The sequence below is a fragment of the Cornus florida genome, unplaced genomic scaffold (genome assembly GCF_030987335.1).
Source record: "Cornus florida cultivar Cherokee Brave unplaced genomic scaffold, ASM3098733v1 CherokeeBrave_3.0.0_Hap2_Chr04, whole genome shotgun sequence".
NCBI classification, from domain to species: Eukaryota; Viridiplantae; Streptophyta; class Magnoliopsida; order Cornales; family Cornaceae; genus Cornus; species Cornus florida.
The window spans coordinates 3,652,940-3,673,113 of record NW_026775574.1 but is presented as its reverse complement, the minus strand read 5'-3'; the positions used below and the strand labels follow the sequence as shown (position 1 = coordinate 3,673,113).

The following is a 20,174-nucleotide window of genomic DNA, read 5'->3' as shown; positions in this document are numbered from 1 at the left end:
AGCACACAATCACACCGCAAAAAGTTATATTAATCTTGCAACTGGTATGATATGGAGATTGTAGAGTAGTTACAATATTAAAGTTTAGTAAGACTACAGATTTAATGGGAATGGCCGTAAAGGGTGCTATATTAAAATACCGGCCTTGTCTAATACTAGGTTGTGTATACATAGGGTTTTATAGCTAACCTTCTCTATACTGTTTTTTTATTTTCTCAAAATATGCCATGTTTAGGAGCTTCAAATTAACTATTTTTTTCTTTCTAATTTCAAATTTCAAATTCAAAGAATCAATTCGGTGCTGCTATAAGCTCCGAAAAGCTCGTCAAACACTCACCAACACAAGCTCGTCGTTCCTCTTCCGGTTACTGTTGCCCTTCAGGGAGAGATATTTAGGGAAAGATTCAAGGTGGGAGAAAATTAGGGCGCGAGCCAAAATAAAAAATAAAAGGGGTTTGTATAAGAATATGAATGCTTTTGGATCTCTTGTACTACTGCTAAAGAAAAAATTAGCCTAAATCCAACTCGAGTCAAAAAGGGTACCCTATGTCAATTCCAAGAGACAATAGTGCAACCTGCAGCGCCACGATGGATCGTAGCGTGGTCAAGGTGATCAAATGTGTGCGCAACCAATGGATCCTAGCGTGGTCAAGGTGATCAAATGTGTGTGCAACGTACGTACTCAAGTGTACAATTTAGAGAAGGAAATAACAATGCGTACAAATAAAATAGCTTTATTGCCTAACTTAATACACAACATACATATTTTTACACAATTTCACCAACACATTCATTTCAATTTTGTACTGTTGCCTTCTTCTTTCCATGTTCACCATTACATGGACCCCACGCCAAACAGGAGTAATTTACAAAAATAAAAATTTGTATGTACGCATATAATTCGTGTATCGTTAACGAATTTACTAAATAAATGCAAAGAATACATTAGACATGTAGGTTTTCATGAAATTGAGAAGCTATACGACTTTGTGGCACTAAAAGCCTGATGTCGTAATCCAGTAATTGTTTGGTTAAGTATGAAATAAATGCAAAGCCAGAACTTCACAAATAAATATATAGTTACTTCAATAATCGAATACAACAGCATATCCAATTCCATTCAAAACATATAGGCTTAATAGTTGCCGACCCTATTAACACGGAACGGTCAAAGACTCATAGCACGCAACGAAACTAATGTGGCTCTTAATTAAGAAGAAAAAATGGCTATGTTATTAGAGAGAAGACATAGACTTTACAGTTTTTTTATAAGTTATTTTATAGGTTTCGTCAGATAGACTTGACCTGAACATCAATGTACATCTTTATCAAATACTGAATATATATATATATATATATATATATATATATATATGTTACCTAAAAAAAAAATTGTAAAATAATAAATGCAAAATTAGAAGTCCTGTCTTCAATTTCAAACCTTTTTAATTTCAATAAACATGCTTTTATCCCTACTAAAAAAACATATAAAATAAAATAAAACAAACCATATTTCCTTAATTGTACATCACAACATATCCAATTCAAGTCAAACATATATACATTTCACATTTGAGTCTCAATATGATCAACGAGCATTTAGAAACAATTAAATAATTGAGCAGATAAAGAAGGCACTAATTCTAAAAAAATGCATCAATAATTAAACTATATTAGCTGGCCAGCAATAGACTTGCAAAATGTATCAATAATAATGTAAGTCATAAGGAATGATAAATTACTTTGAATTCACAAATTTGAATGTGCTAAATTTACATTCACAAGTAAGAAATAGCTTTTTCCCTTATTGAAATGCATTTTTCAAAGTCCTTCAAATAAAATAAATTTTGGAATAAAAAAGCTCTTCCAAACAGACAGGTCCCAAATAATTAAGCTAGCAATAGACTTGAATAGTTGCAGACCCCATTATCGCAAAAACGGTCATAGCACGCAATGGAATTATTAATGTTGCTCTTAATTAAGTAGAAAAAATGGCCGTTCGTGACTTGACTCATAAGACTTCACAAGTCAATGTCAAATTGTTGCGAACCATCATCTTGTGAAACTGCATTTCTATGCTTGCTTGCAAGAAGCAATGGAAACACAAGTTAGATGTGTTGTTGTGATATTGTTCATATTTGCTCTTTTTTTCATAGCATTGGGAGTTGGTGTTGGGTTGCAAATCAGTGGAGATGATAATCAATCAAATGTAAGCTGCACAGAGGTTGAGCTTAAAGGTCTCCTCAAGTTGAGGGAATCTCTCATTGATCATTCAAATCGTTTGTCGTCGTGGGTTGGAGAATATTGTTGTACGTGGACGGGAGTGGGCTGCAGCAAGAGGACACGCAGAGTCGTCAAGCTTGATCTACACAATCCAATTCCGTACGATGAATATTTATACTACAGTGACAGCAATTATATGAAAAAATATGATGGAGCCAGTTTGCAAGGTGAGATAAGTCCTTCTATTCTCAATCTGAGGCATTTGCATTACATCGACTTGAGCTTTAATAATTTTTGGGGGCACATTTTGTCTGCTGATGGTAGCTTTAATGCTTATTCATTCCTAGGCTCCCTTAAGAACCTAAGATATCTTGACCTCTCTCATTCACATTTCGAGGGGCAAATTCCCCCTCAATTTGGAAACCTCTCCAACTTGCAACATCTCAATCTTGGCTTCAACAATTTACGAGGTCCAATTCCTGATACTCTTGGAAGCCTGTTATCTCTCACTTTTCTTGATCTCTCGTTGACTAGTTTTGACTCCCCAATTATGCGTAGTTGGTTCTGTAAAATGAGCAGCCTTGTTCATTTGAGACTCTCTGGTGTAAGTTACGGAGGTCCAATTCTTCCTTGCCTTTGGAACTTGACTTCTCTCACAGTCCTTGATCTCTCTAGTAATAGTTTTGAAGGTTCAGTCCCAAGTGGGATAGGCAATCTTACACAACTTACTGTCCTTGACCTCTCTCACAACAAGTTAGAAGGTGAAATACCAAACACCATAAGGAATCTCTGCAGCTTGAGCAGTTTCCATTTGTTTTATAATGAGTTCACCGGAGAGGTACCATTTTTTCAGGGAAATACATCTACTTGCCTCCAAAAAAGTTTAAAGGAGTTAGATCTTGAATTAAATAAGTTTAGTGGTTTTCTGCCAAATCAGTTGGGAGAGTTTAGGATGCTAGAGGTGTTTGTTATATCTGAGAATTTATTTAGTGGTCCAATCCCAGCATCAATTGGAATACTCTCATCATTAAAAGTTTTATATGCATCTGATAATCAGTTGAATGGGAGTATTCCTTCGAGTCTTGGACAACTTTCAAGGCTAGAGTCGTTAGATGTCTCTAACAATTCTTTGGATGGTATCGTTTCAGAACTTCACTTTGCCAAACTCACAAGGTTAGTATGGTTGGACATGTCCTCAAACTTGTTAATTATGAATGTGAGCATCCAATGGGTTCCTCCTTTTCAACTCCAATATATTCTTATGTCTTCCTGCAAATTGGGACCCCAATTTCCTACATGGCTTCAAACCCAGAAACATGTTGAATGGTTGCTAATTTCCAATGCATATATCTCAGATACCATCCCCGACTGGTTTGAGAATGTGTATTCTCGTATCAACCACTTAGATATATCTCACAACCAGATTTGTGGAAAGTTGCCCAAGTTTCAAGAATCTAATGCTACCCATGGGCGGTATCTATATTTGAATTCCAACAAGTTTGAGGGCCCCTTAACCCCATTTCTGTCAGATGTCATGTCATTAGATTTGTCCGACAACTTACTTTCAGGAAATTTTCCTCTCGTTGATGATAATATTCATATCACATTTAGAGTTCTTCGTGTCTCAAATAACAATTTGACTGGTGATATTCCAAAGTACATATGCAAGATGATGGCTCTGCTACTACTTGATCTCTCAACAAATAAAATATCAGGAACACTCCCTTGGTGCATGGGGGACTTGGATCAATTGGTAGTGCTTGATCTGAGAAATAACTATCTTGGTGGTCATATTCCAAATTCTTTGGGTTCTCTACAATATCTTTCTTCTTTACATTTGCGCAACAACATGTTTCACGGGAACATCCCTTTGACTTTGCAGAAATTGACATCTTTGAGAATTCTCGATCTAGGTGATAATGAATTAAATGATATTATCCCATCATGGATTGAAGAAATGTCTAATCTACGATTTCTCATTCTTCGATCGAATAGGTTCCACGGTTATATTTCTCCACAGCTCTGCCACATCTCTGCTCTTCAAGTGTTAGACCTGTCACATAACTATATAACTGGAAGTATTCCTCGCTGCTTTGCCAACTTCACTGCCATGGTCGCGAATCTCAATGCGACAGATATAGATGATGGGTTTTCACAATACACAGAGAGCATTTTAAATTACATTAAAGGAGTTGAACTTAAATACACTAGCACACTCCGATTTCTCACATCTATAGATGTTTCAAACAATCACATAGTTGGAGAGATTCCTGAAGAGTTGATGGATCTTATTGGGTTGCGGAGTTTCAACGCATCCAAAAATCATCTAAATGGAAGCATCCCAGAGAAGATTGGAAATATGAAAGCTTTGGAATCACTTGATTTGTCAAGAAACAAACTTTCTGGTTCCATTCCTCCAAGCTTGTCCGCTGTGAACTTTTTAAGCTACTTGAACTTGTCATTCAATAACTTGTCAGGGCGAATACCAACAGGAAATCAACTCCAAACACTCAATGATCCATCCATCTATATGGGTAACAATCAGCTTTGTGGACCGCAAATCTTCAAGAGCTGCCCTAGTGATACTTCGTCTGATGATCATCATCATGATCAACATGTTCCTGAGTCGGAAGAACGTCTGGCATTCTATACTGCCATTGGACCGGGTTTCTTGGTTGGCTTCTTGACAATTTGTGGCATTTTGCATTTCAAAAAGTCTTGGAGGTATGCGTGGTTTCAGTTTGTGGAGAATACTTGCGACAACCTACTGGTGGCAGTTGCAGTGAAGGCAACTTGGATGCGGAGAAAGTTCCACAAAGATGAAATGGGAGGATAATTTCCTCTCTAAAATGGTTAGTCTCTCTCTCTCTCTCTCTACAAACACATATACAGACACACACCCACACGCATACATGTCTATATATATATATATATATTTATCACATGAATACACCCATGCACATATCTAGTTTAAACAATGAACTATATATTTCAGCTCCTATAAATGACTACTTTGGGTATTTGATTTTTGCTTCTTTGGTTTTTGTCTATGTGAAACTTTTGAGATATTCTCTTATTGCAAATTGAAAATGGGAATTTACTATAGTAATATTCTTAAGCATAGTGCTTGACCTATGCATGGTTTTCTCAATTATAATCAGAGCATCGAGAATATATAACCAATTACCATTCATTCTTAGCATAATATGATAATAACGAATAATTTAATTATTTATTCTTTATGTCAGTTTTAATGTTTTTTATTTTTTATTTTTATTTTTAAATGAAGCTACCCAAGGAAGTAGTATATATGAACTAAAAGACATCAAATGTGTTTTCGTATGTCATAAAGAAGAATCATATAGATGACCTTAATTAAGTAATTTTATTGCATTTTAATGTACATAAAAAATCAATATTACATCTACTTACATTTTCTGCCATATAATTGTCCATAGTTCTCTTCATCATAGGGGCTCAAATTCATTTTTTTTCTCCTTTTCCTTTTTGCCACAAGGTTTTAAATTCAATTGAAGCAAATGAGATTCAGGTGGAAGCAGACAGAGTGAGCAGTGGGTTTTCGTAAATGGTCGATGGAAAAGGATCACTACTGCAATAAAGTTCAGAAAAATAAATTAGACAATGATATATATTATATATTTTTGGTAATTTGTAATAATGTTAGTGTGATAATTGTGTGCCTCTCCTAAAACATATATCGTCTTGATTCAATATCTATATATATATCTATATTCTGCGAATTATTAGACTCCTTGCAGGCTTGCACTTGTATATACATATACACATGTATATGTATGTATATTTATGTACAAGATAGCTATGGTACATGATAGATCCATGTCAGTTTCCAAGTCCATCCAGGATTATTATATTGTGGAAAGCCTGAGAATTTAGCAAAAGTCTCAAACCATGCATGGTGGATATATTTTATATTTGCTTAAATCAAGGCTTGAACTTAAAACCTCAACAATGAATTATTAGATGCCATTTTGGTTGTTTTTCTTTACCTTGACATCTACCTATTCTTTCACGAATTTAACTTTTCATTGAAGATTTTGTTATATAAGTTTTATACATGCTACCAAATATATACTATTTTGTATATCTTTATAAATCTAGTTTAATCGTTCTCATGTGATCATTTAGAAGAATTAATCTTATTATTTTCTGTTTACCCTATATCATTAGAAACTTTCCTCACATTATCTTTAAAAACGGAAAATATGCACTTTGTCGAAGTGGATTGTGTTGTTTGCTTCATTTAATAGATTTAAAGGACATCGCCTCTATTGTGCTTGTCTAAAATTCTTCATTTGAGTAAAAAAAGAATGGCAACAACAATAAAAGGATAGATACCCAAATTACTTGTAAGAGACGACATCGATGCAGTCGTAGTACTATAGGCACAAGCTATGAGAATGATGGGGAGTGAAGCTTCACCAAAGTTAAACATGTTGGCCAACTACGAGCACAGGCTCCTTTTTCAAATCACTTCATTTTCAAGCATAGAGCTTTATAAGCTTCCATCATTCGGAACCTTGAAGATGACACAACCTCAATGCCCAATGCATACGAATTCCTCAACTACAAAGCATTGATGTGCAGAGAATAATCATAAACAACAACAACTATAAATGAATAGGGCACAATCATGAGAACTATATGATCTTTATATGATTACAAGAATATTGACAAACCTGAACCAATGACAATCAAACTAGCTGCAGATTACAAATATAGACTGTAAAATGAGAGGCAACATAAGGGAATGCCAACAAGCTACCTATACAACAATACAACCACTGCTACTCCAATAAATTCTGCCAAAAAAAGGTTAGCTCAACTTTAAATATCCTCCATTTTCTTTCTTTGCTGATTGTAAGTAGAGGGATAAAGGACAGTCTAAGTCAGAAGCATGCCAATTCGTCCACAAGTTTTCCTTCCTCGACTTTTTTACTTTCTTGACAAACTCAGTGAAGAATATTCGGTCATCAGCATGCTAGTTACAATCTTATACTCAACCACAAAAGTGTAAAAGAAGGAATAGATGGGAGGAACAAAAAGAACCAAAGTATTCCAACAACTCAATCAGTCTAACCTATATGTAATTTTTAATTCACGACAACTCATTTGTCTTACGTGCATATTGTTAAAAAAGTACATTTTGATTTGCCTCCACATATTTTTCTCTCCATTTTTTTTAATGAATAACGGTTTTTTTTTTTTTTTTTTTTAATGTGGATTATTTTGCTAATTTCGCATAAAAGACAAAGGACGTGAAGGAAAAGGAAGTATGTGACCTATCTTTTTCTATATCATTATCATTATTTTTCAAAAAGTATTATATTTTAGAGCAAAAACAACTTTTGATTCCCAAATATGTCTTAAAAAATTATCATTTTAGAAAACTTTGTTGGCATAAAGGAATTGGAAGTTTTTGGTTTATATAATGATACATCTTCTGATAACATAAGAACAGTGTTGGATTTGTTGGGTCCATTAAATGATAAGCTAAATTATCATTTTTGCTAAATTATCTCAATTTAGCTAAAATGAACAGTGTTGGATAATATAACGATACGTCTTCTGGTAAATGAACACTGTCCATTAAATGAACAGTGTTGGATTTGTTGGGTCCATTAAAATGATAAGCTAAATTATCATTTTAGAAAACTTTGTATAGCATAAAGGAATTGGAAGTCTTTGGTTTATATAATGATACATCTTCTGGTAAAATAAGAACAGTTTTTGGTTTATATAATGATACATCTTCTGGTAAAATACACAGACCCCACATCGGCATTTACAACACTCTCCCTTGGGTCCATTAAATGGCCTTGCTAAAACCTTGAGAATAAATGGCATTGCTAAAACTATTTTAATTTTGGTCTTGCTAAAAGTTGTTGAATTTGTTGCTAATTTGCTATGACTCCTCAAACATAAATATTTATTTTGGGACAGAGTGAGTATTTAATACACAGACCCCACGTAAGCATTTACAACACTCTTCCTTGGGTCCATTTAAATGGCATTGCTAAAACTATTTTAATTTTGGCCTTGCTAAAAGTTGTTGGATTTGTTGCTAATTGCTATGACTCCTCAGACAAAAACATACAGATGAGTGCATTTGTGGGGATCTCGACATTGGCTCCACATCGAGAACATCCATACAAATTTGCTTGAACTCAGGAATATAGTTTATTTTGGCCTTGCATGTTGGTTCCACTCAAGCACACAATTACACTGCAAAAAGTTCTATTGATCGTGCAACTGGTCACATATCACAGATATGGAGATTGTAGAGTAGTCACAATATTAAAATTTACTCAGACGGGAATGACCCAGAAGGGTACTAAATTAAAATTCTGGCCCTATTTAATCTATCCGGGTAACACTCTGAGCTAAGATTCCATTTGGTATGCGTTTTGTTTCTACTATTTTTATTTTTGGGCTGCTACAGTGTCGATTTTGGTAACAAAAGTATATTTGATGTGGCCTTGTTTTATTTTATAGAGTGCTAAAACACTTCGTGAACAGTGGTTCAAAATCAAAACACTAAAAAATTGTTTTTTCTTGTTTGGACAACTGTTCATAGCTCAAAAATATAACAGTAGCACAACATCGGCCCAAACATTTCACAGCAAAACATCGTTTCCAAACGCGCTTCCGATTTTTTTCCAAAACACTCCTACAACAAAAATAATGTTTTTGTTTTAGCCAAAACCAAAACGCCTAAAATAAAGTGCATGCCAAACGGGCCCTAAGAGACTAAGTTGTGTATACACAGAGTTTTATAACTAACCAGATTCTTTATATGTTTTTCTATTTTATCAAAATATGTTATGTTTGGGAGTCCCGAATTGACCGTCTGAATTTGAAATTAGTTAAAACTTTCAACTAATTTTTATTTATTATTATTTTTTTAAATTTCAAATTCAGAGAATCAATTTGGTGTTGCCAAATGCAATTTGGAAATGTAAACGCTCAACGAGGAGTTACGGAATGCAATTGAGTGTATGATGAAAGGTGTTCGCTCTTTATTTTGTTCACATTTTATGGCGTAAATATCATTGCCCTATGGCCAAATGGGCACTTTTCGAAATGGGAAGGAAAAAAAAAAAACTCTTTGAAATTATCTTTGCTATTTAGATAGTAATGAGAAATGTACTTTATGAGCTCTAAACACGGAAAAACTAATTGAATTAAGGTGGTGAAACATTTACCAAACCATTCAGACAACTCAGTTAGTCTAACTTATATGTGATTTTTAATTCATGACAGATCATTTGTCTCACGTGCATATGATTAAATAAATACATTTTGATTAGCCTCTACAGAAATTTCGGATCTGCTTAATTTGTAATTATGAAAATAGTTACAAAACATTTAAAAACTAAAGAACAATTTTTAAAGAATTATAAAAGATTATTATCTGAATATAGACATTTTTATAAAAGTTTTCAAAAAACAGTTTTTAAAAAACTAAACCAAGCAATAATTTTTTTAATTCAGTTTTTACTCTTTTAAGAATAAAAAATTATTTTCATAATTACAAATCAAGTATGTCCTTCTTTTTATTTTTTTATTGTGTAAATGTTTTTTCCTCTCCATATTTTATGTGGAGTATTCTGATAATATGCATCAAAAGACAAAGGACAAGAAGGGAAAGGACGTATGGCCAGTCATTTTCTATTTCATTATCATTATTTTTCAAAAGTACTATATTTTAGAGGAAAAATAACTTTTGAGTCCTAAATATGTCTTAAATAATAATTTTTTAGAAAACTTCTTACGACATAAAGGACTTGGAAGTCTTTGGTGTATATAACGATACATCTTCTGGTAAAATAAGAAAAATGTGTGTGTGATTGTGGGCAAACAACACATAGGGAATGTAAGGAAAAAGAAGTCACCGGATAAATGAATGTTGATCCGTCAATGGTGAGTTCACCAAACCCTAAAGAGATGAAGAAAAGAAGAATCAATTTGTTAGTATTTTCGTGAAACATAATAGATCCTCAAGGTATAAGATGAAAGAAGTGTAGATATGTGTCACACCCCAAATTTTAACACAAAAACTACTTGTTCTGCATATAAAATTTAAAGTATAACTTCCACCCATTCTCAACATACATTCATTATAAAATAGAACTATAATGAATCTCCATCATCCAATTTGTAAACACGTGTGTCTGACAAACATATACAAATAATGAATAGAGGTAAAATTCCCTCTAACATAAAAAAAAATCCAACAACCACTCAGTCAACTAAATAAGGTTTCACAAATCACCAACTTTATTACAATGATCATAATAAAGGAAAACCAAGTAAAAATGAATAAATATGCAACGAGTTAAAATCCGTCCCCGTCATGTGTCTCCATCACGTTCCTACTCTACGAGCACCTGAAATGTGATAATAGGGTGAGCTCACAAGCTCAGCAGGAAATGCTAAACACAATCATCGTTCAGCAAGCTAACCTTACCTTGTATTCCCATATATATAAGCAACTCAATACATGCATTAGTTAACGATGCATAATCCAGTTAATTATAAACTCAATAAATAACCATCATTTATTTTTAATAAACATATGAGTCCTGACTCCCATCTAATAAAGTGGTGTGAATCGCATAGTCCCTGACTACCGAAAATACACGTGTGGATGGATTGTACGTCTACTCCCCAGATGATCCCTGATCACGTCCACACAATAAGGGCTCATTAGACCCATGACCATAATAAAAAGGTAATGCACTCCCAATTAGGCAGGTCCCTAACCATATCCATAAAGTTATCATAGGGTCAATCCCTGACTACCCCTCCTACTAATCCAACTTCTTCATTAAATAAATCTCTAAACATACAGAATTAATAAAGATCATTAATATTCAATAATTCCAACTGATAACCTCATACTTCAGACTAACCCTTAATCATTTAGTAATTAAACTAATTAAAAAGGCATGCAGTAATCAATTACTGAACTAATTAAAAGGAATGCAGCAATCGACCAATTAATGCAATCATAACTGAAAATCCCACTTTCCTTATGACATCTATCTAAGCTTACTGATGAAGGGTTCATAATTACAACACAGGAAAAATATATATATATAGATCACAAAGCTCATACATGGGTTAAGAGATTATACTACTGATACATAACTACCAACATATCCATCTCTTTAGTAAATCAATTATTTAATCCAAGCTAAGACATTTTTAATTTATGTTATTTAATATTAAAATATATGTGTGTGTGTGTATATATATATATATATATGAATTAAATATTTAATTCAAGTGCTTGCTGGTACATAAAAGGTTTTCAGGTCTTATATATACAAATAAAATTTTAAGAATTGAAATTGCATTAGTCCAATTCCATTTATTAAATACCTTAACCAATTAATTAAGCAAGAGTCCTTTAAATTAATACTACTCACCAAGCCAAAACTTATAATAAATGAATATATCTTGATGCATATAGCAACACATTTCCATCCAAGAAAACATGGATACCCGCACCTATATATATATATAGTCTGTATACAAGTGATCATAAGCTATTATAAATCAAGTCACAAATAATGGTTCCCATTATTCATTGGCAGTAATTTCATAATCCAGTACCAATTCAACACATGTAAATACTTACTATCAATATTTAATTAATCAGAATAATCTATACTAGACAACAAATATCTCAAGTGCTCAAATCCAATGCAGGGTTTACATTTATTAGAACCTACATGAACATATATATAGATACACCACAATTACATCTACAATTTCGTATTGCATTTTATTTATTTATTTATTATTATTATTTTAAATATCAAACAGTGAATTAACACTCACCTAATAATCTGCTCATCAATTTCACACACATCCACTGATCATAGATTTTAGTCAAATAATTGGCTAAAATTCGCTAGAACATGCTAGATTAATTCTTTAAGAAATTTTTTATAAATCAAGTTGTAAACATATATAAAAATATCCGACTACTGACTTTCTTCCCATAAACTGTAGGCAGGTATGCAACGTCAGATTTCACTTACTCGCATAACCCTCTTATCTTTTCTCTCTTTCGATTTAAAAAAAAAATATCGTAATTTGATATACCGAGTAAGATAAACTTATAAAGAGTAACAATAACCGGTAGGTAAAATAATTTAGGATCCTTTTTCAAAATTTCAAACTTTTTTTTAAAAGGAAACCCATTATTACTAATATTTCTCAAAAAGTCAACTAGATAATAAAAAAAATATATTCCTAATAAAAAAAAAAAAAATACGGGTATTACAATATGAGAGATTTTTTACTAATCGTGGTGGAACTTTGTTGGAAAAAAACGGTTCTATGTCCATGAATTTCAAGAGCTCATTGGATGAAACCTTCTCCTTTTCTCCAATGAGAAGATCCTATCGCCCCAAACCGATCAAGATGCAAAGGCGGATCCATGGGTTGGCTCAAATCCACAAAAAAAAAAAAAAAAAAAAAAAAAAAAAAAAAAAAAAAAATTCAATTACTATAATCAATTTTAGCCTAGTCAAAAAAGATTAAAAAAATAAATTATTATTAATATTAATACATCCAAATATTAAACTCACCCCCTTAACAATTCGTAGATAAATTTTCAAAGTTCCTCTTCCGGTTACTTTGCCCTTGGGAGAGAGATATTGAGAGAAAGAATCATGGTTGGAGAAAATTAGCCACTTTTATTTATTTATTTTATCAAAATCAATTCAAACATAAAGAAACAATCAATTTACCAACTTAACAAGGCACGTATGAGATAACACAATTTACAAGTCCACAATAACCGCGATCAAAATCAAATCATATTCACATAGATATAAAAAATAATCTCTGTATTTTTTAAATTATCTTTTGGTAAGTATATATATAGAATTAGATATTCATTGTCACCTATTCTATTTCAAATCTCAACTCACCACCGAACCGACCTTAGAGAATCAGTCATGGGGATTGTTGGAAATCTCAGCTCCGACCAACTCCAGTCCTTCAACTCTCAGGGTAACCCACATCAAAACCCTAGTTTTCTCAGTATATAAAGATTGTATCTTTCTTCAAAACCCTCTCTGTTTTATTTTTATTTATTTATTTATTATTATTATTTTTTTTCGTATTTGTGTATTCTTGTTCACATGAGAAGTTTAATGTCACAGGATATTTAGTTATTGAATCATTTTCGAGCTCAGAAGAAATCGACGCCATGAGGAAGAGAATGGACCAATTGCTTGATGGGTTTGATTGCTCATCCACCGCCTCAATTTTCTCTACTAAGAACCAGGTTTTTATCGTGTCTTGATTTCAAAACTAATGAAAAATTATGCTTAGAGTGGATTTAATTTCATTGACTTTTTTTTTAATCCATAGCAACAATCGACAGACAATTACTTCTATGAGAGTGCTGAGAAGATTTCATTTTTCTTTGAAGGTATTAATTTATAATCGTGTTGTCAATTCTGCATATCTGTATCCATCACTGTCTTTGGTTTGTTAGATTTTGTTGATAAAGTCTCTAATATTTGTTGATGCCTTTATTATCTATTGTTTGTTTCTAGGAAGAGGATGTGGTAGTGGTGATTCGGAATAAAGTTCCATTTTTTATTTTAGATTCACTTGAAAATTCTGAATTTACGGTGGTCTAGGAACTATAAAATCATGGCATTGTTTACTTTTTGATTCAACAGTGAAAGTTGAAAATTTTATAATAGAGGTTCAGCATGTTGAGGTTGGAGAGTCAAGTTTCCTTGGGTATTACAATGCGAAACCTTTTATATCTTGGCATCAGTGTTTAAGCCTCTCGGGTCATGGTTTTAAATTTAATGTTGTTAATTTTGATTCATTTATTTCTGGTGAATATTTTTGTATAGACTACTTTTAGACTCTGTCTGGATAGAATTTTTAAAGTACTTACTTTTATTTTAAAATTTTAAAATTACACTTACCTTTTGCTCCTGAAAGAAAAGTAAGTTCTTCCAAAATCCAATCAGACTTACAGTATAGTATAATACCTTAGAATTTGAAAAAAAAAAAAAAAAAAAAAAATCCCCAATTTTTACTTTCTTTTGATTTCTTGTTGCTTTTCTGAAGTTTGGAATTAGATCACTGTACTGATGTTTGGTGCTTTTGAACAGAGAAAGCATTTGGCGACGATGGTGCCTTAAAGCAAGCAAAGCAATTATCCATTAACAAAGTTGGACATGGTATGCTGAGTCTACCTTTTTGTTTTGATAGGATGAAGTATTTGATATGTTGTCGATTCTATCAGTCGTTCAGAAATTTGATTTATTTGATATGTTGTTAGATTCCAGTTGCTACACTGAAATTTATTAAGCTTTTCTGATTGAATTGTGTGGTCCTTTTGTGCAGCGCTGCATGAGATTGATCCAGTATTTAAAACTTTTACTTGCTCAGAGAAACTAACAGGTTTACTGTCGTCGTTACATTACAAGAGGCCTGTAATCATTCAGTCAATGTACATATTTAAGGTGCTTCTCAGTCTCATTGATGATTTTTGAGCTTTGTTTTTCTCATAATGTCATTATGCAATCTTTTTATGCTCATGGGGGATATTTTCACCGTAGTATCGAGTACCACAGTTGTCAGGCTTCTTCTGGAGCTTGCTTGGTTGTGTGGGTTTGAGCTATGGTATCACCAAATTAACCAAACCCTCTCTTTACTTATCAAAAAAAAAATGTTGGAAATTTTCACCTTAGCCATAGAAATGCACCACCTAGTTACAACTTTAGTGCAAAGCTTTGCATTGCATGGCTTGAGCATGTCCCCTTATCTGGTAAACGTAATTCCAAACTTGATGCTTATTGCTTTTACTTCTGACTTAAACTATTGCAGAAGATCTGTATATCCACCTTCAAAACAAAAAAAATGCACTGGGCAGATTTCTTTTCACTTCTGTGTTGTTTGTGAATTTGTAATTGGTATATATATATATATATATATAATTTCACTGGCAAGAAAATCACACACATTTGTCCCTACGGGGACTTGAACCCTCACCTCCCCTTTAGAAGGTAGAGGAGATACCACTAGGGATATATTAAACAGTGAGCTTATTATGTTATTTTTTTCGTAAGTCAACATTTTATTTAGCCAGCACAAGCAGCCAGCAAACAAGAGGAAAATTCCTCAGTAAGAGATTCAAGGAATTATACATCAGCCAAATGAACAACAAACAAGGCAAAACAATGAACCACTAACAAACAGCCAGTAAGAAGTAAACAAGTAACAGCAAATAATTCAGCAGTAAATACATGAAAGGAGTTAATTAACAAGCCTGTAACGCAAAGGTTTCTGAACCCCACAGAAGAGATCTGGATGTCAAAATTCCCTCTATATGTCCACCCAGTTCAGGTACAATGCAACCACATACCCATAAAGCCACAAAAACTTGAGTTTATGGCAATGGAACTTTTTTTTAAGTGTGTTAATAAATTTTGTGTTATACGGTGTGTTTTGAGCTATTTGAGGTGTATCTCGCTCTCCAAATTGTGTAATATACTATTGTCAGATAAACTACATGGACTTGGTTTTGAATTTGGGTCTGGGCTATGTGTTAGATGAACCAGCAGACTCAATAAATATAGAGGAAAACACAATTTATTATAAGAGTCTATTTAAGTCAGACCATTCAGCAAACCAGAAATGACAAAGGTAGAAGGTTGCCATTTAATCATCAGGTCAACAAGAATTGAATAATCACGTAATATATATATTAAGTAGTAGTTGTAGTAGTAGCAATACTAGTTCTGTTGATGCAATTTGACTTCAGATCTTCCTTTTATCGGACGGTGAAAGTAACAATAACTGCAATCTTCTGTTAAAGATCCTATTGTTTGATTACAGAATCATATATTTAATAGATAGAGATGGCCTTTAGTTGGTCTATTTGCTCTTCTATAGAAGTAAAAAATACTTTATGTGTCCCTACTGCAACTTTTCAGCAGACTATGGTTAGTCTATTTATTTATTTATTATTATTTTTTTCCCTGACCTGCAACATGTCCATGTGTTAAATTTGGACTTCTCATTAGTGTGCAACTAGAGCACAATTTTTTTAAAGGTGTAATTTGAAGGAACTGCATCCGTGTCGGATATGACACTTCTTGGCTCTCATAGAAATGGGCTTAACAACTATTTTTGAAATAATTTTTACGATTTGTGATACTGTGCCAAACGATTCGTGATGCTGGGCCAACACTTTTTGGACACTTCCCAACAAATGACAAATACTTTTTAACAGGAGCTGCATTTGACACACATGGAAAGCTACACCAAATTGTCGAAAAAAGAAAGTCAATTTGACTTTATTCACTTGGCTGCCATTGGTCAAGCATGCAGCAGATTGTTTTTAACATATAAAAGAAGAAAATTGCAAAGTAAAATAAGATTTTACTCCAACTATTAGCTTGTATCTCCTGTCACCCCAAAGAGGAGGTGCTAGACTCACTAACCAGTTGGGAAACAGGTGCATGTGTATTACTTATCAAATTTGATTTTTCAATCTGTACCATCGTTAAGAAATTTAGATGAAAATTTTGTATATGTCTTTATACTATTCATCAGTTTGGTTTGTGCATATGCAAGTCATATCCTGTTTGGTTTATACTATTCATCAGTTTTCAAAAGTACATAATACACACCCTTGCGTTTTACATTGTACAGATTCTGTGTATGAAGTAATTTATAAAGATTTCATTTCAGCAACCAGGTATTGGGGGTGAGGTAGTGCCGCACCAGGATAACTCGTTTCTTTATACTGAACCAACAACTTGCACCGGGTTGTGGCTTGCTTTAGAAGATGCAACAGTAATAAATGGTTGCATCTGGGCCATTCCTGGATCTCAAAAGGGTAACTCTCCTCCTTTTGTATGGTTTGTGTTTCTTTCCCGTCAAGCATCAAAAGGCCTATCTAATAATATACGCATGTAATTTCTTTGTATTTGTGTTCTCCTCAGATGGTCTTGTGAGAAGGTTCATTAGAGATGAGAATGGGGTTCACTTCGATAAGCCCTCCCCATCCTATGACCAAAAAGATTTTGTGCCTATTGAAGTGAAAGCTGGCTCGTTGGTTGTCATTCATGGTGATCTTATTCATCAGAGGTCAGTTAATTGAAGAACATTCCCTATTTTTAGTGTCTCAAAGTTCACTATTTTTTTATTTTAATTGAAAAACATTCCCTATTTTTCCTTTTCTATGCTTGGCCTTCAGTTATGAGAACCAGTCATCAAAATCAAGGCATGCCTACAGCTTGCATGTGGTGGATACTGATGGCTGCAAATGGGCTCAAGATAATTGGTGAGTAAATAAGGGATTTTCCATGTTTTATTTTTTTCTTGTTTATAGGTGTCTTTTCCAACTTCTATATTTTCCTTGACAGGCTGACTGCTAAGTAGAGTTGATATACTTCGTCTATAGCAAACTGATTCCTCCAAAAGCCCTGTTATATATGTATATGTAGATGTTTGGAAATGATTTCTTTTTTATATTATACACACACTACATGCTTCAATGGGCAATAAGTATAAGTATTTTCCCTCTTTTTCTCTCCCATTCCCCCCAATCCAAACAATGAAAAAAAGAAAAGGAAAATAAACTTATTACAACGCCTTGTATGCCCGGTTTCTGCTGGGAGTTGTTTCTTTGATATATTGCATTGTTTTTTCATGAAGAACATGGCATTTGTATTCAGGGATGATGAGGAATGATAATGCATTTTCTCTCTTTTATTTATTTATTATTTTATAATATATGCGATTTTACTATGGCTTAGCAAAGTAGTGGTATCCATTGCAAATTTTCCCCGTGGCTCATCTGTTTGTACTTCTATTGAGATGATCTTTCTTTCATATTAACTTGCAAGGGCAACTGTTAATGGCTTTCTTATAGCTTGATATTAGTTGGGGTAGATCTCAAATTGAGAACCAATTATTTTAACCTTTTGGTGGAACTTTCGGAAGTGGAAACTGTATTCAGGTTTCATATCATTCTAAAATGAAGGATTTAACATTAATGCTTTTCCCTTGAACTATCTGGAGCAAAACTTCATATGCTTTTGGCTGTCACCTGCACCAATGAACTTTAGTTATTCTATGCATTCATTATTCTTCTTGGGGGTGAGGAGAGATGTTGGGAGATTCTTAGCGAAAAATACTTGAATGATAACATAGATACAATTGAATGTTATTGCCTTAAATAATCAGAGTCATTTTTAGCATTCAGAATAGTGTTACAACTGACTTGTTATTTTCTATTAGGACTTGTCAAATAGTATCGTGTATGTTATGATTGTATTGTTTCTTTATTTCTTTTTTTGATGAGTAATATTCTTTAGAATGAAATAGTGAAATCATTCTGCTACACTACAATTGTTAGAAAAAGGAAAAGTAAACTGTTTGAGCGGAGCCAGTTGAACCTATCTGGCCAGGTTATTAAGATGGGATATATATGTATAATTGCAACAGGTTATTCAAGGTATTGACTATTGTTCTTTTGAATCTTCTTTCAGGATCAGAAGAAAAGTATCTCCTGAGCCCCTTTACGTTTCTTGATCTGCCAGATGATCCATTTATGGTCAACTACATGAAGCTCTGATGTATGCATCTGAAGCGAAAATCTCAACACGGTTGTATCCTTCCAGGGTACGTGTATCAAAGAATTTGTGCTTCCTACAAAATAAATAAAAGAACATGTGTATTTAGTTGGTTCAGGATTATGATGTTCTCTCAGTTCTGCCCTTATGGGTATTGTTAACTGCTTTTGCTTGTGTTTTATCCAGTATAACAATCCTGTAAATTTATATAATTAAAAACTATGTCATTTAACTTCTGTTATCACTTTTTTGCAGAATATTTTATTTCTATTCTGTTTAGCTATTATTTAGCATCAGGCTTGTAGAATAATCCTTTTTCCTTTTGAGCTTGGGAAGGACAAATACCCTTATATCTATGTAAAATACGCTTATATCCATGTAAGTTCTCTTAGTTCCTTAAGAGGGGTGGATCAGGTTGATAACTTCGATTCCAATGTAGGTTACGAGTTCATCAATGGTAGGGAATGCTGGTGGAGAGAACTCTACAGTTCATTCAGATGTTGGCCATTTGGGGTACTTATGGGATAAGTTTGCTTTAAATAAGAGAGATTCATTAACTCTCACTGTAAATTCCTTTTTTTTAGTTTATTATTATTATGTTCTAGAAATTCAATCGAGTTTGAGTCCATATATGGTCGGTGGTAAGTATGGTATAGATTAAAACTGGGGCTGTTCATTTTTTAGCTTCAAAAACTCAACATTATAGGCTAATAACGAAAATATTATTGATACATAGAGCCAAATAAGTTGTCATGCACACTCTCTCTTACTCATATACTTATTTTCTCTCCTCAATTATTTGTGTTTTTGGGTTGGAAAAAGTGACAGTAAAAACTTGAGGGTGGGTTGGTGGTAAATGAAGGATGGGTGTAAAAGAGGAATCGGTACAATGAAGGTATGGTTTTGAGGACGAAACCAGCTGGGATTGAATCATTATTGGTTGAGTTGCAAGTATAAGGAAGGGTGGTTATCATCTTATTGGGGCAAAGCAGGGGAGTGAGGAAGGACAGAGTCAGGCAACCTCTTTTAGGCTAAAATTGAAGGCACTGAACTGGAGGAAGGCTGCTTGAGATTCTCTCTAAGATCACCCGGTCGGTTCCTCGGCAATATGCGCTTCTCTCTCTCTCTCTCTATATATATATATATCTATATATGTATATATATAGATATATATATAGAGCATGCTTTTTGGTCTATACTGCACACCAGATCCAGTGTTGAAAGCCCGCGAGAAAAAAGTTTCAGTTGCAAATAATAGGCAATCCTCTCTCTCTCTCT

The 20,174-nt window shown here is 33.4% G+C and overlaps 2 protein-coding genes across 2 annotated transcripts; both read left to right on the top strand.

Annotated features, from left to right (window-relative positions):
• The first annotated feature begins 2,064 nt into the window (after positions 1-2,064).
• Positions 2,065-6,110, top strand: LOC132302522 (receptor-like protein EIX2). The gene is made up of 2 exons (XM_059799407.1): positions 2,065-5,075; positions 5,741-6,110. Exon 1 carries the CDS (start codon positions 2,096-2,098, stop codon positions 5,057-5,059), a length of 2,964 nt encoding a protein of 987 aa, XP_059655390.1. The 5' UTR covers positions 2,065-2,095; the 3' UTR covers positions 5,060-5,075; positions 5,741-6,110.
• A 7,031-nt stretch (positions 6,111-13,141) lies between these two features.
• Positions 13,142-19,137, top strand: LOC132302521 (phytanoyl-CoA dioxygenase). The gene is made up of 9 exons (XM_059799406.1): positions 13,142-13,293; positions 13,446-13,570; positions 13,657-13,717; positions 14,421-14,489; positions 14,656-14,774; positions 17,008-17,155; positions 17,262-17,406; positions 17,516-17,602; positions 18,813-19,137. The coding sequence occupies exons 1-9, from the start codon at positions 13,239-13,241 to the stop codon at positions 18,853-18,855; spliced, it is 852 nt and encodes a 283-aa protein (XP_059655389.1). The 5' UTR covers positions 13,142-13,238; the 3' UTR covers positions 18,856-19,137.
• The last annotated feature ends 1,037 nt before the right edge of the window (positions 19,138-20,174 follow it).